General features: G+C 38.6%; 1 protein-coding gene across 1 annotated transcript; it reads left to right on the top strand.

Annotated features, from left to right (window-relative positions):
* Positions 1 to 2099: 2099 nt before the first annotated feature.
* On the top strand, positions 2100 to 7185 carry LOC120002588. The gene is made up of 9 exons (XM_038851350.1): positions 2100 to 2511; positions 2627 to 2905; positions 3017 to 3675; positions 3769 to 4104; positions 4219 to 4333; positions 4421 to 5333; positions 5486 to 5495; positions 5581 to 5727; positions 7090 to 7185. The coding sequence occupies exons 1-9, from the start codon at positions 2100 to 2102 to the stop codon at positions 7183 to 7185; spliced, it is 2967 nt and encodes a 988-aa protein (XP_038707278.1).
* Positions 7186 to 17541: the final 10356 nt, after the last annotated feature.

The raw sequence follows: 17541 nt of genomic DNA, 5'->3' as shown, positions 1-17541 counted from the left end.
GCGTGCACGAAGGAACAAAAGAGATAAGGACCCTGTTGGGGAGCTCTCTCTCACTCAGTCTATTTCTCGTTCATCCAGCTCTTGTTCATCTAGTGACAACACTTTGGGAGAACATTCTGAACAAGCAAGTATGGCTGAAAATCGTGAAGAAGTTGGCAATAATGCCCACATTGCTAATGCTCCTGTCACCATCATGGACTACTCTATGCCAAAATTCTCTACTAGACAATCATGCATCGTCTATCCTACTATTCCTCCAAACCTCTCCTATGAGCTTAAATGTCATGTGATCAACATGCTTCCATCCTCTTCAGGAGCGGAGAATCAAGATGCTAGTGATCATATTGATAGTTTTCTGGAGATTTGTGGCACTCAAAAAATACAGGGCATATCTGAAGAGTTCATCCGGTTGAAGCTATTTCCTTTTTCTCTCAAGGAGAGTGCTAAGGTTTGGTTCAAGACTCTGCCAGCAAATTCTATCACTTCTTGGGATCAACTCTCCGCTAAGTTTATTCAGAAGTTCTATACTCAGTCAAGGACACAGAGGTTGAGAGATCAGATTTTCCATTTCAGGCTTGGGAGCGATATAAAACTCTATTGATTGGTTGTCCCCATCATCAATTCTTGCCATGGCAGATTATCTCATACTTTTATCAACATCTGTCTGATGATTTCCGCCATCGGTTAGATGCAGCTGCTGGAGGAAATATTATGGCAAAGGAACCGACAGAGGCCAATGAAATTATTGAGACTGTGGTAGCAAATTCCTCACAATGGGATAGTCGTGATCCTGATGTTCCTAGACACACTGTTTATGAGGCTAGTGCTTCGAATTCAGAGATGGCATCTGTGGCTAGGAAACTGGATGCGGTAGTCACTTTGTTGAGCAGAAATTTGGAGCCATGTGGTATTTGTGGAGGCACCGATCATCCTACTCATGTATGTTCTAGAAGTGGAACATTTCCTGAAGCTGAAGCTAATGCAGTTCAACCTTTTCATAGGCAGCAGAATGACCCATTTTCTCACACATATAACCTAGGATGGAAGAATCACCCCAATTTCTCTTACGCTTCACCACAGAATTTCAACCAAGGGCCCAGACCTTGGCAAGCTCCACGACAAGCACCACCTTCTCAAGATGCACGGAAGTCTACTATAGAGGACCTTATTTCCCAACTTGCTCAATCGTATGTCTCAATGCAGCATTCTCAAGCAGAGATGAGCAATTCAATGACTCAGTTGTAACAAACTGTGTCCAGTAATACTCAGTCCATCTCAAAGCTTGACATGCAGGTAGGACAACTCGCTAATGCCTTGAGTGAAAGACAGTTGGGAAAGCTTCCAAGTCAACTTGAGGTAAATCGCAATAAGCATGAAGATGCTAATGCCATTACTGTTTTGTGAAGTGGGAAAAAGGTGGATAACAAGATTGAGTATCAAAGGCTTGAAGGTGAGAGTCATGATGAGCCTATAGTGGTGGAGCCAAGTGCTTCCACCATGCCTCATGTTGAGAAGGAACAGCCGGAAGTAGAAGAGGTTGTTCCAAAAGTGCCTTTTCCATCTCGTCTTGCACCGACTAAGAAAAGCAAGTATAATTGGGATATTTTTGAAGATTTGAAGAAAGTGGAGATTAATATTCAACTCATTGAGGCAATTAAGTCTATTCCCGCATATGCAAATTTTTGAAGGAGTTGTGCACTAACAAAAGGAAGATAGGTGATCATGAAGAAGTATTTCTCTCAGAAGAGACAAGTGCTATTTTACAAAAGAAGCTCCCGCCCAAATTAAAAGATCTGGGTAGCTTTACCATTCCTTGTATTATTGGAGAGAAAGAAATTGAAAAGGCTTTGATGGATCTTGGTGCAAGTGTAAATATCATGCCTTATTCTGTTTACACTACTTTGAAGATCGGCGAGTTGAAACCAACTTCAGTCACTCTCCAATTAGCGGATCGCTCTTTAGTGCATCCTTTTGGGCTAGTGGAAGATGTTCTAGTGAAGGTGGGTGAGTTTGTTATTCCTGTGGATTTTCTAGTGCTTGATATGAAGGGTGAACCTAATCCGGGAAAAGATGTACCACTCATTCTAGGCCGCGGTTTTATGGCAACTACCAACACCCTCATTGATGTCAAGATGGGGGTTCTTACTATGACAGTTTTTGATAAAACTATTCAGTTTCGGCTCTTTGAAGCTATGAGACATTCTAATGGTGTAAAATCTTGTTTCTGGGTGGATGTGGTGGATAGAAGAGTTGATATGGAGCTGCATAGAAATGATACAATCATTGCTTTGGAAGCTTTTCTAGTGGGAGACATTGAGAGGACTTTTGACAATGACACTCAAGAAGTCGTAAATATGTTTGAGGCTTCTCCTAGTTATCAATACAAGTGGCATCCGACTTTTGAAAATTTGAGGGACTCTCCAAATCCTGAGAAACTAGAACCATCTATAGTGAGTCCGCCAGAGCTAGAGTTGAAGCCTTTGCCCGCACACTTGCGATATGCATTCATAGGTAACTCTAAAACTCTTCCTGTTATTATTTCTTCTTATCTTTCTCTCTTGGAAGAAGAGAAATTGCTCCGTGTTCTCAGGGAATATAAGAGTGCAATTGGGGGGGACCATTGCAGATATCCGTGGCATTAGCCCTTCTATGTTCATACACCGCATTTTGATGGAGGACGGAACTAAGGCCACTAGAGAAGGACAAAGAAGATTAAATCCCAACATGAAAGAAGTTGTCCGGGGTGAGATTTTGAAGCTCTTGGATGTAGGCGTTATTTATCCTATTTCTGATTCCAAGTGGGTGAGCCCAGTTCATCTTGTGCCGAAGAAATCTGGGATTACTGTAGAAGCCAATGAGAACCATGTGCTTATTCCTACTCGGAAGGTCACGGGGTGGAGAGTTTGTATTGATTACCGGAAGCTGAATTTTGCTACCCGAAAAGATCATTTCCCCTTACCTTTCGTTGATCAAATGCTTGAGAGACTAGCAGGGCATGAGTAATATTGCTTTCTAGATGGTTATTTTGGCTATAACCAAATTTCCATTGCTCTCGAAGATCAAGACAAGACTACTTTCACTTGTCCATTTGGAACATTTGCTTATCGTCGGATGCCTTTCGGCCTTTGCAATGCTCCTGCAACATTTCAGCTTTGCATGATGAGTATCTTTTCTGACATGGTGGAGCATTTCATTGAGATATTTATGGATGATTTCTCTGTCTTTGGGTCAAGTTTTGACAATTGCCTTCAAAATCTGTCTTTTGTGTTGAAGAGATGTGAAGAAACCAATTTGGTTCTAAATTGGGAGAAATGCCACTTTATGGTGCAACGAGGCAATGTGTTGGGGCATGTTATCTCCAAAAATGGGATTGAAGTTGATCCGGCTAAGATTGAGCTTATATCGAAGCTTCCACCTCCAATCAATGTGAAAGGAATTCGCTCTTTTCTTGGACATGCAGGGTTCTATAGGCGGTTCATTCAAGATTTTTCTAAAATTGCTAGGCCTTTATGCAACCTTTTGGCCAAAGATGCAGTTTTTCTATTCGATGAAGCTTGTATGAGGGCATTCAATTTGTTGAAGGAGAAACTTACTACCGCTCCAATTATGATGCCTCTGGATTTTTCTTTGCCATTTGAAATTATGTGCGACGCTTCTGACTTTGCCATTGGAGCGGTGCTTTGCCAACGAGTTGACAAGAAGTCTCATGTTATATATTATTCAAGCCAAACACTCAATGATGCTCAAGTCAATTATACCACCACCGAGAAAGAGTTGTTGGCCATTGTCTTCGCCTTGGACAAATTTCGCCCATATTTGGCATGCTCTAAAGTGATTGTCTATTCCGATCATGCGGCATTGCGGTATTTGTTATCAAAGAAAGATTCCAAGCCAAGGCTCATTCGTTGGGTACTTCTCCTCCAAGAGTTTGATTTGGAGATTCGGGATAAGAAGGGGTGTGAGAATGTAGTTGCTGATCATCTTTCTAGGCTTGCTATCAAGGAGAGTGGTGCAAAAGATATGGATTTCAATGAGACCTTTCCGGATGAGCAGTTATTCGAGGTTGAGGAGGTCCCTTGGTATGCAGATATTGTTAACTACTTGGTGAGTGGGAAGTTACCTCCCGGCATGACTACACACGAGAAAAACAAATTTCTCTCTTCTATCAAATATTACTATTGGGATGATCCTTATCTATTCCGGTGTTGTCCTGATCAGATTATCAGGCGATGTATTCCGGTTAATGAGCAAGAAAGTGTTCTTCATTTTTGCCACACCCATGTTTGTGGAGGGCACTTTGGGGGAAAGAAAACTTCGGCCAAGGTGCTTCAATGTGGATTTTATTGGCCATCTTTGTTCAAAGATGCTCATTCTTTCTGTTTGACTTGTGATCGATGCCAATGAACTGGGAATATTTCAGCCAGAAATCAAATGCCATTGAAAAATATTTTGACTATTGACCTATTCGATGTGTCGGGGATTGATTTCATGGGTTCATTCCCCAATTCCCATGGAAATCTATATATTTTGGTGGCAGTCGATTATGTGAGAAAATGGGTGGAGGCTTCACCGTGTAAAACTAATGATCATGGTGTGCTTTTGAATTTCTTGAAGAATATGATTTTTGCAAGGTTTGGAACCCCACGAGCTATTATTAGTGATGGTGGATCACATTTTTGCAACAAGCCCTTTAAGAAATTGATGAAAAAATGTGGGGTCACTCATAAGGTTGCTACACCTTACCACCCGCAAACGAGTGGCCAGGTGGAGATATCGAACCGGGAGATCAAGCATATTCTTGAGAAGACGGTCTCTTCTAATAGAAAGGATTGGAGCGTTAAGCTTAATGATGCTCTTTGGGCTTATCGGACCGCTTTCAAGACTCCTATTGGCATGTCTCCTTACAGGTTAGTCTTTGGGAAGCCTTGTCATTTACCGGTAGAGCTGCAACATCGAGCATATTGGGCAATCAAGGTTCTGAACTTTGATCTCCAAGAAGCTGGCCAATTGTGGAAGCTCCAACTTAATGAGCTTGATGAGCTTCGGAATGATTCCTATAAGAATGCTAAAATCTACAACGAAAAGACCAAACTCTTTCATGATAAACATATCTCAAGGAAGGTATTTGAACCGGGTCAAAAAGTCTTGCTTTATAATGCTAGCCTTCGATTTTTTCCGGGAAAGCTTCGATCAAGGTGGAGTGGTCCGTATGAGGTGATTAAAGTTCTTCCTTATGGATCTATATTTATCAAGGACCCTCGCACAGGTTTTGAGCAACAAGTAAATGGTCACCGCCTTAAGCCCTATTTCGAGACCTCTTTTGATATGGAAAAGTACAAGTTACGTTTGGAATATTCTCCATCGCTTTGAATATCTCAGGTGGTTTCGTTTCTTGATCAAGTTGTTGTTACTGTCCTTTTAAAGTGTGGGGTGGGTGGCTATCTTCATCTATTAAGTTCTGATGCTTGTTTGTTTAATTGTGTAGGTACCGCTACGTCTGGCTGAAGACACTAAACTTAGCGCTACTTGGGAGGCAACCCAATGAATCATATCCTTTTTGTGTATCCTTTTGTTCTTCAGCATTCCAGTTTTATTGACAAAAATCTTGTGTGGATGCTAGTTGTGAATGAGTTGGAATCTGGCTGCAGGACAATTAACATTTCTGGGCATTATTTTTACAGCCAGCCTGTTCTGGGCGCACGCTTAGCACGCCTAGGCGCAAAAATGGTACCACGCCTAGGCGTGTACTTTTTCACGCCTAGGCGTAAAAATAAAAAAAAATTTCGACTATTTAGAACCTGTACACTCATTCACACACCCACGCCGACCCTCTCTTCACTGAGTGTCTAGACTCACCTCTCCAATCCTCGCCTAAGCGACAGTCTAAGCGCCCCAGGTATGTAATACTTTCTCTCATGTGTGTTCTTTTGCTATCTTTGAGTTCTTGTCTTACTCTATTCTGAGCAAGAATTGAAGTGAGAGAATTGATGAGTTCCACCATGGCATATCCTAATTTTTGGAGTTTAGGGCTAAAGAAGGGGGATATCTTGGTTGATTTGTCATTTTGAGTAATGTAGGAACTGTGTGCTGCCTGCTATGATGTGGTTGATTTATCGAACGACACGTTGCACAAAAGCTAAACTAGCGAGTTAGACTGCTAAGAACACTAAATAGAGTACAACGGTCCACTTTGATGCTTTGAGAATACTCAATTCTGTCCATAGATGAGCTTTTAAGGTATTGTGACATTTCAAGCATAACTTGGTCCATTGGCATCTTTACCTAACGAAACGTTGTACGAAAGCTAAACTAGCAAGTTAGACTTATAAGAACACTAAATAGGGTACAACGGTCCACTTTGATGCTTTAGGAATGCTCAATTCTGTCAATAGACAAACTTTTCAAGTTTTGTGCAAATTGAAACATAACTTGGTCTACTGGAATCGTTACCTAACGAAACGTTGTACGAATACTAAACTAGCAATTTAGGCTGCTAAGAACACTAAATAGAGTACAACGGTCCACTTTGATGCTTTGGGAATGCTTAATTCTGTCCATAGATGAGCTTTTACGGTTTTGTGCAATTTCAAGCATAACATGGTCTATTGGAACCTTTACCTAACGAAACGTTGTACGAAAGCTAAACTAGCAAGTTAGACTTCTAAGAACACTAAATAGAGTACAACGGTCCACTTTGATGCTTTAGGAATGCTCAATTCTGTCCATAGCCAAAGTTTTCAAGTTTTATGCAATTTGAAACATAAATTGGTCTACTGGTATCTGTACCTAACGAAACGTTGTACGAAAGCTAAACTAGCAAGTTAGGCTGCTAAGAACACTAAATAGAGTACAACGGTCCACTTTGATGCTTTAGGAATGCTCAATTCTGTCTATAGATGAGCTTTTAAGGTTTTGTGCAATTTCAAGCAGAACTTGGTCTATTGGCATCTTTACCTAACGAAATGTTGTCCGAAAGCTAAACTAGCGAGTTAGACTTCTAAGAACACTAAATATAGTACAACGATCCACTTTGATGTTTGAGGAATGATCAATAATAATGAGTATTATTATTGATTTGTATTTTTATAGGTTAATTGCGGATTGTATCAAAAAGTGGAAAAAGGGGCTGAAATAGGCACGACTGGAGAAAGAACAAGTCTTCAAGCTGTTATGGGTGAATTTTAGTCATGCCTAGGCTTCATCATTTGCGCCCAGTCTAGGAGGAAGAGATTTTGTGGGTGAAGAAGTATGCCTAGGCTTACGCCTAGGCGAGGTCCGCCTAGGCGCATGATTTGTGCACGCCCAGGATAATTTCATTCACCCAGTCCAGGAAGCAATGATTTGAAGGAGACATAACTTAAGAGGCTCATGCCTAGGCGCAAAAAGCAGCTTTTGGGCCAGTTTTAATTCGTGATTTGCCCTAGCCGCAAACAACTTTTGACACTGTAAACTGATTTTCTGGAGAGCGAAAACAGAGGGGAAAGGTGATTCGTGGAGCTAGGAGGAGAGATTCTTCAGCCCAACTTGGATCTTCTCAACTTATTGGGTTTATTCATGCTTTTCTCATCTATCTTCTTTTGTTTTTCTCTTCCTATGTGTAACTAAACTACTTGTACCAAGGCTAGGATGAAGCCTTGGGTTGAATGATTTGTATTTGACTTTGATTCACATATATAATGGTCGATTAATGGGTATAAATCTTGTGTTTCTGTGCTGGATTGTATATTCTTCATACTCTTTGTGTTTGATCACCACTTAGGGTTTGAATGAAATTGTTTGTTGAATCTACTTAGATGGTAAAATGTCAAGTAGGTTATGCTTCATGAAACTCATGATTATGAATGTGTCTCCCTTTAATTAGGTGACGATTTGTATGAATCTTATCTCCATGGAACTTCATTAATTCTTATGCATGTTTAGACCAATAGGATGGCTAAAATGTATAGTAACATCCAACCTAGACCAATAAGATGGCTAGTAATTGATTTTAGGGAGATTTGACCTAGGTGCGCTAGTACCGACCTAGGTACGGGTTCGTTATTCCCGGATTGCTATTGATGTGTGTGAATCGGTTTTGTTGCAAATCAGTGACCCTTGGATGATTCCGAAGCCTTGGTGCTTCTTTCTCATCTTGAATCTTATTCCTTTTCTTTTAGCTTGTTTAGTTATAAATTGCATTAGCTCGATTTGCATCCTTATTCCAAGAAAACACCAAAAATACTTTACTGTTTCCTTGTCCTTAGTTAAATACTGAACCAAACAAACTTGAGTTGATCTTTACTTTGTTTGCACTGTCCATACATACATACAAGCATACTTTTGGATTAGACATAACTCCGTCCCTGTGGAATCGACCCTTGCTTATCATTGTACTGTAGTCGCTGACTAGTACACTTGCTAGTAAGGTTAATTTAGACCCAACAACGGTCCACTTTGATGCTTTAGGAATGCTCAATTCTGTCCATTGCCAAACTTTCCAAGTTTTATGCAATTTGAAACATAACTTGGTCTACTGGTATCGTTCCCTAACGAAACGTCGTACGAAAGCTAACCTAGCAAGTTAGGCTGCTAAGAACACTAAATAGAGTACAACGGTCCACTTTGATGCTTTGGGAATGCTCAATTCTGTCCATAGATGAGCTTTTAAGGTTTTGTGCAATTTCAAGCATAACTTGGTCTATTGGCATCTTTACCTAACGAAACATTCTACGAAAGCTAAACTAGCAAGTTAGACTTGTAAGAACACTAAATAGAGTACAACAGTCGACTTTGATGCTTTACGAATACTCAATTCTGTCCATAGACGAGCTTTTCATGTTTTGTGCATTTTCAAACATAACTTGTTTTATTGGCATCTTTATTGAACGAAACGTTGTACCAAAGCTAAACTAGCAAGTTAGACTGCTAAGAACACTAAATAGAGTACAACGGTCCACGTTGATGCTTTGGGAATGCTCAATTCTGTCCATAGATGAGCTTTTAAGGTTTTGTACAATTTCACACATGACATGGCCTATTGGCATCTTTAGCTAACGAAATGTTGTACGAAAGCTAAACTAGCAAGTTAGACTTCTAAGAACACTAAATAGAGTGCAACGGTCCACGTCGATGCTTTATGAACGCTCAATTCTATCAATAGACGAACTTTTCAAGTTTTTTGCATTTTCAAACATAACTTGTTTTGTTGACATCTTTATAGAACGAAATGTTGTACAAAAGCTAAACTAGCAAGTTAGACTGCTAAGAACACCAAATAGAGTACAACGGTCCACTTTGATGTTTTGGGAATGCTCAATTCTATCCATAGATGAGCTTTTAAGGTTTTGTACAATTTCAAGCATAACTTGGTCTATTGGCATCTTTACCTAACGAAACGTTGTACGAAAGCTAAACTAGCAAGTTAGACTTCTAAGAACACTAAATAGATTGCAACGGTCCACATTGATGCTTTACGAATGCTCAATTCTGTCCATAGACGGCTTTTCAAGTTTTGTTCATTTTCAAACATAACTTGTTTTATTGGCATCTTTATAGAACGAAACGTTGCACAAAAGCTAAACTAGCAAGTTAGACTGCTAAGAACACCAAATAAAGTACAACGGTCCACTTTGATGCTTTGGGAATGCTCAATTCTGTCCATTGATGAGCTTTTAAGGTTTTGTCCAATTTCAAGTATAACTTGGTCTATTGGAACCTTTACCTAACGAAACGTTGTACGAAAGCTAAACTAGCAAGTTAGACTTCTAAGAACACTAAATAGAGTGCAACGGTCCACTTTGATGCTTTACGAATGCTCAATTCTATCCATAGACGTGCTTTTCAAGTTTTGCGCATTTTCAAACATAACTTGTTTTATTGGCCTCTTTATCGAACGAAACATTGTACAAAAGCTAAACTAGCAAGTTAGACTGCTAAGAACACTAAATAGAGTACGACGGTCCACTTTGATGATTTGAGAATGCTCAATTCTGTCCATAGATGAGCTTTTAAGGTATTGTACAATTTCAAGCATAACTTGGTCCATTGGCATCTTTGCTTAACGAAACGTTGTACGAAAGCTAAACTAGCAAGTTAGACTTCTAAGAAAACTAAATAGAGTACAACGGTCCACTTTGATGCTTTAGGAATGCCCAATTCTGTCCATAGACAAACTTTTCAAGTTTTGTGCAATTTGAAACATAACTTGGTCCACTGGTATCTTTACCTTACGAAACGCTGCACGAATACTAAACTAACAAGTTAGGCTGCTAAGAACACTTAATAGAGTACAACGGTCCACTTTGATGCTTTGGGAATGCTCAATTCTGTCCATACATGAGCTTTTAAGGTTTTGTGCAATTTCAAGCATAACTTGGTCAATTGGCATCTTTAGCTACGGAAACGTTGTACGAAAGCTAAACTAGCAAGTTAGACCTCTAAGAACACTAAATAGAGTACAACGGTCCACTTTAATGCTTTACGAATGCTCAATTCTGTCCATTGATGAGCTTTTCATGTTTTGTGCATTTTCAAACATAACTTGTCTTATTGGCATCTTTATCGAACGAAACGTTGCACCAAAGCTAAACTAGCAAGTTAGACTACAAAGAACACGAAATAGAGTACAACGGTCAACTTTGATGCTTTGGGAATGCTCAATTTTGTCCATAGATGAGCTTTTAAGGTTTTGCGCAATTTCAAGCATAACTTGGTCTATTGGCATCTTTACCTAACGAAACGTTGTAAAAAATCTAAACTAGCAAATTAGACTTCTAAGAACACTAAATAGAGTGCAACGGTCCACATTGATGCTTTACGAATGCTCAATTCTATCCATGGACGAGCTTTTCAAGTTTTGTGCATTTTCAAACATAACTTGTTTTATAGGCATCTTTATAGAACGAAATGTTGTACAAAAGCTAAACTAGCAAGTTAGACTGCTAAGAACACCAAATAGAGTATAACGGTCCACTTTGATGCTTTGGGAATGCTCAATTCTGTCCATAGATGAGCTTTTAAGGTTTTGTGTAATTTCAAGCATAACTTGGTCCATTGGCATCTTTGCTTAACGAAACGTTGTACGAAAGCTAAACTAGCAAGTTAGACTTCTAAGAAAACTAAATAGAGTACAACGGTCCACTTTGATGCTTTAGGAATGCTCACTTCTGTCTATAGACAAACTTTTCAAGTTTTGTGCAATTTGAAACATAACTTGGTCCACTGGTATCTTTACCTTACGAAACGCTGCACGAATACTAAACTAACAAGTGAGGCTGCTAAGAACACTAAATAGAGTACAACGGTCCACTTTGATGCTTTGGGAATGCTCAATTCTGTCCATACATGAGCTTTTAAGGTTTTGTGCAATTTCAAGCATAACTTGGTCCATTGGCATCTTTAGCTACCGAAACGTTGTACGAAAGCTAAACTAGCAAGTTAGACCTCCAAGAACACTAAATAGAGTACAACGGTCCACTTTAATGCTTTACGAATGCTCAATTCTGTCCATAGATGAGCTTTTCATGTTTTGTGCATTTTCAAACATAACTTGTCTTATTGGGATCTTTATCGAACGAAACGTTGTACCAAAGCTAAACTAGCAAGTTAGACTGCTAAGAACAATAAATAGAGTACAACGGTCCACTTTGATGCTTTGGGAATGCTCAATTTTGTCCATAGATGTGCTTTTAAGGTTTTCTGCAATTTCAAGCATAACTTGATCAATTGGCATCTTTACCTAACGAAACGTTGTACGAAAGCTAAACTAGCAAGTTAGACCTCTAAGAACACTAAATAGAGTACAACGGTCCACCTTAACGCTTTACGAATGCTCAATTCTGTCCATAGATGAGCTTTTCATGTTTTGTGCATTTTCAAACATAACTTGTCTTATTGGCATCTTTATCGAACGAAACGTTCTACCAAAGCTAAACTAGCAAGTTAGACTGCAAAGAACACTAAATAGAGTACAACGGTCCACTTTGATGCTTTAGGATTGCTCAATTCTGTCCATAGATGAGCTTTTAAGGTTTTGTACAATTTCAAGCATGACTTGGTCTATTGGCATCTTTAGCTAACGAAACGTTGTACGAAAGCTAAACTAGCAAGTTAGACTTTTAAGAACACTAAACAGAGTGCACCGTTCCACTTTAACGCTTTACGAATGCTCAATTCTGTCCATAGATGAGCTTTTCATGTTTTGTGCATTTTCAAACATAACTTGTCTTATTGGCATCTTTATCGAACGAAACGTTCTACCAAAGCTAAACTAGCAAGTTAGACTGCAAAGAACACTAAATAGAGTACAACGGTCCACTTTGATGCTTTGGGATTGCTCAATTCTGTCAATAGATGAGCTTTTAAGGTTTTGTGCAATTTCAAGCATGACTTGGTCTATTGGCATCTTTAGCTAACGAAACGTTGTACGAAAGCTAAACTAGCAAGTTACACTTCTAAGAACACTAAATAGAGTGCAACGGTCTACTTTGATGCTTTACGAATGCTCAATTCTGTCCATAGACGAGCTTTTCAAGTTTTGTGCATTTTCAAACATGACTTGTTTTATTGGCATCTTTATCGAACGAAACGTTGTACAAAAGCTAAACTAGCAAGTTACACTTCTAACGACACTAAATAGAGTACAACGGTTCACATTGATGCTTTAGGAATGGTCAATTCTGTCCATACACAAACTTTTAAAGGTTTGTGCAATTTAAAACATAACTTGGCCTACTGGTATCTTTACCTAACGAAACGTTATACGAAAGCTAAACTCACATGTTAGACTGCTTAAAACACTAAATAGAGTACAACGGTCCACTTTGATGCTTTGGGAATGCTCAATTCTTTCCATAGATGAGCTTTTAAGGTTTTGTGTAATGTCAAGCATAACTTGGTCGATTGGCATCTTTACCTATCGAAACGTTGTACGAAAGCTAACCTAGCATGTTAGACTTCTAAGAACACTTAATAGAGTGTAACGGTCCACTTTGATGCTTTACAAATGCTCAATTCTGTCCATAGACGAGCTTTTCAAGTTTTGTGCATTTTCAAACATAACTTGTTTTATTGGCATCTTTATAGAACGACACGTTGTACAAAAGCTAAACTAGCTAGTTAGACTACTAAGAACACCAAATATAGTGCAACGGTCCACTTTGATGCTTTGGGATAGCTCAATTCTATCCATAGATGAGCTTTTAAGGTTTTGTGCAATTTCAAGCATAACTTTGTCTATTGGAATCTTTACCTCACGAAACGTTGTATGAAAGCTAAACTAGCAAGTTAGACTTCAAAGAACACTAAGTAGAGTTGATGCTTTAGGAATGCTCAATTCTGTCCATAGGCAAACTTTTCAAGTTTTGTGCCATTTGAAACATAGCTTGGTCTACTGGTTCTTGTTTCTCTAACGAAACGTTGTACGAAAGCTAAACTAGCAAGTTAGGCTACTAAGAACACTAAATAGAGTACAACGGTCCACTTTGATGCTTTGGGAATACTCAATTCTGTCCATAGATGAGCTTTTAAGGTTTTGTGTAATTTCAAGCAAAACTTGGTCTATTGGCATTACCTAACGAAACGTTGTACGAAAGCTAAACTAGCAAGTTAGACTTCTAAGAACACTAAATACAGTACAACGGTCCACTTTGATGCTTTATGAATGCTCAATTCTGTCCATGGACAAGCTTTTCATGTTTTGTGCATTTTCAAACATAACTTGTTTTATTGGCATCTTTATCGAACGAAACGTTGTACCAAAGCTAAACTAGCAAGTTGGACTGCCAAGAACACTAAATAGAGTACAACGGTCCACGTTGATGCTTTGGGAATTCTCAATTCTGTCCATAGATGAGCTTTTAAGGTTTTGTAAAATTTCACGCATGACTTGGCCCATTGGCATCTTTAGCTAACGAAACGTTGTACGAAAGCTAAACTAACAAGTTAGACTTCTAAGAACAATAAATAGAGTGCAACGGTCCACTTCGATGCTTTACGAATGCTCAATTTTGTCCATGGACGAGCTTTTCAAGTTTTTTGCATTTTCAAACATAACTTGTTTCGTTGGCATCTTTATAGAACGAAACGTTGTACAAAAGCTAAACTAGCATGTTAGACTGCTAAGAACACCAAATAGAGTACAACGGTCCACTTTGATGCTTTGGGAATGCTCAATTCTGTCAATAGATGAGCTTTTAAGGTTTTGTGCAATTTCATGCATAACTTGGTCTATTGGAACCTTTACCTAATGAAACGATGTACGAAAGCTAAACTAGCAAGCTAGACTTCTAAGAACACTAAATATAGTACAACGATCCACTTTGATGCTTTAGGAATGCTCAATTCTGTCCGTAGACAAACTTTTCAAGTTTTGCGCAATTTGAAGCATAACTTGGTCTACTGGTATCTTTATAGAACGAAACGTTGTACGAAAGCTAAACTAGCAAGTTAGACTTCTAAGAACACTAAATAGAGTACAACGGTACACTTTGATGCTTTAGGAATGCTCAATTCTGACCATAGCCAAACTTTTCAAGTTTTATGCAATTTGAAACATAACTTGGTCTACTGGTATCTTTACCTAACGAAACGTTGTACAAAAGCTAAACTAGCAATTTAGGCTGCCAAGAACTGTAAATAGAGTACAACGGTCCACTTTGATTCTTTGAGACTGCTCAATTCTGTCAATAGATGAGCTTTTAAGGTTTTGTGTAATTTCAAGCATAACTTGGTCTATTGGCATCTTTACCTAACGAAATGTTGTCCAAAAGCTAAACTAGCAAGTTAGACTTCTAAGAACACTAAATATAGTACAACGATCCACTTTGATGATTTGGGAATGCTCAATTCTGTCCGTAGACAAACTTTTCAAGTTTTGTGCAATTTGAAGCATAACTTGGTCTACTGGTATCTTTATCGAACGAATCGTTGTACCAAAGCTACACTAGCAAGTTAGACTGCTAAGAACACCGAATAGAGTACAACGGTCCACTTTGATGCTTTGGGAATGCTTAATTCTTTCAATATATGAGCTTTTAAGGTTTTGTGCAATTTCAAGCATGACTTGGTCTATTGGCTTCTTTAGCTGACGAAACGTTGAACGAAAGCTACACTAGCAAGTTTGCCTGCTACGAAGACTAAATAGAGCACAACGGTCCACTTTGATGCTTCGGGAATGCTCAATTAAGTCCATAGACGAGCTTTTCAAGTTTTGTGCATTTTCAAACATAACTTGGTTTATTGGTATCTTTATCGAACAAAACATTGTACGAAAGCTAAACTAGCAAGTTACACTTCTAACAACACTAAATAGAGTACAACGGTCCACTTTGATACTTTGGCAATGCTCAATTCTGTCCATAGATGAGCTTTTAAGGTTTTGTGCAATTTCAAGCATGACTTGGCCTATTGGCATCTTTAGCTAACGAAACGTTGCAAGAAAGCTAAACTAGCAAGTTAGATTCTAAGAACACCAAATAGAGGGCAACGGTCCACTTTGATGCTTTACGAATGCTCAATTCAGTCCATAGATGAGCTTTTCAAGTTTTGTGCATTTTCAAACATAACTTGTTTTATTTGCATCTTCATTGAACGTAATGTTGTACGAAAGCTAAACTAGAAAGTTACACTTCTAACGACACTAAATATAGTACAACGGTCCACTTTGATGCCTTAGGAATGCTCAATTCTGTCCATAGATGAACTTTTGAAGTGTTGTGCAATTTGAAACATAACTTGGTCTATTGGTATCTTTACCTAACGAAACGTTATACGAAAGCTATACTCGCATGTTAGACTGCTAAGAACACTAAATAGAGTACAACAGTCCACTTTGATGCTTTGGGAATGCTCAATTCTGTCCATAGATGAGCATTTAAGGTTTTGTGCAATTTCAAGCATAACTTGGTCTATTAGCATCTTTACCTGACGAAACGTTGTACGAAAGCTAAACTAGCAAGTTAGATTTCTAAGAACACTAAATAGAGTGCAACGGTCCACTTTGATGCTTTACGAATGCTCAATTCTGTCCGTAGACGAGCATTTCAAGTTTTGTGCATTTTCAAACATAACTTGTTTTATTGGCATCTTTATAGAACGAAACGTTGTACAAAAGTTAAACTAGCAGGTTAGACTGCTAAGAACACCAAATAGAGTATAACGGTCCACTTTGATGCTTTGGGAAGCTCAATTCTGTCCATAGATGAGCTTTTAAGGTTTTGTGCAATTTCAAGCATAACTGGTCTATTAGAATCTTTACCTAACGAAACGTTGTACGACAGCTAAACTAGCAACTTAGACTTCTAAGAACACTAAATAGAGTGCAACGGTCCATTTTGATGCTTTACCAATGCACAATTCTGTCCATAGATGAGCTTTTATGGTTTTGTGCATTTTCAAACATAACTTTTTTTATTGGCATCTTTATGGAATGAAACGTTGTACACAAGCTAAACTAGTAAGTTAGTCTTCTAACGACACTAAATGGAGTATAACGGTTCACTTTGATGCCATAGGAATGCTCAATTCTATCCATAGACAAACTTTTCAAGTTTTGTGCAATTTGAAACATTACTTGGTCTATTGGTATCTTTACCTAACGAAACGTTGTACGAAAGCTAAACTCGCATGTTAGACTACTAAGAACACTAAATAGATTACAACGGTCCACTTTGATGCTTTGGGAATGCTCAATTCTGTCCATAGATGAGCTTTTAACGTTTTGTGCAATTTCAAGCATAACTTGGTGTATTGGCATCTTTACCTACTGAAATGTTGTACGAAAGCTAAAGTAGCAAGTTAGATTGCTAAGAACACTAAATAGAGTACAACGGTCCACTTTGATGCTTTGGGAATGCTCAATTTTGTCCACAGATGAGCTTTAAAGGTTTTGTGTAATTTCAAGCATAACTTGGTCAATTGGAATCTTTACCTAACGAAACGTTGTACGAAAGCTAAACTAGCAAGTTAGACCTCTAAGAACACTAAATAGAGTACAATGGTGCACTTTAATGGTGTATGAGCGCTCAATTCTGTCCATAGATGAGCTTTTCATGTTTTGTGCATTTTCAAACATAACTTGTCTTATTGGCATCTTTATCGAACGAAACGTTGTACCAAAGCTAAACTAGCAAGTTAGAATGCAAAGAACACTAAATAGAGTACAACGGTCCACTTTGATACTTTGGGATTGCTCAATTCTGTCCATAGATGAGCTTTTAAGGTTTTGTGCAATTTAGAGCATGACTTGGTCTATTGGCATCTTTAGCTAACGAAACGTTGTACGAAAGCTAAACTAGCAAGTTAGACTTCTAAGAACACTAAATAGAGCACAACGGTCCACTTTGATGCTTCGGGAATGCTCAATTTTGTCCATAGACGAGCTTTTCAAGTTTTATGCATTTTCAAACATAACTTGTTTTATTGGCATCTTTATCGAACGAAACGTTGTACAAAAGCTAAACTAGCAAGTTACACTTCTAACGACACTAAATAGAGTACAACGGTTCACTATGATGCTTTACGAATGGTCAATTCTATCCATAGACAAACTTTTCAAGGTTTGTG

This window comes from Tripterygium wilfordii, chromosome 7 (assembly GCF_013401445.1).
Source record: "Tripterygium wilfordii isolate XIE 37 chromosome 7, ASM1340144v1, whole genome shotgun sequence".
Taxonomy (NCBI): Eukaryota; Viridiplantae; Streptophyta; class Magnoliopsida; order Celastrales; family Celastraceae; genus Tripterygium; species Tripterygium wilfordii.
This window is presented reverse-complemented; position numbering and strand designations above follow the sequence as displayed.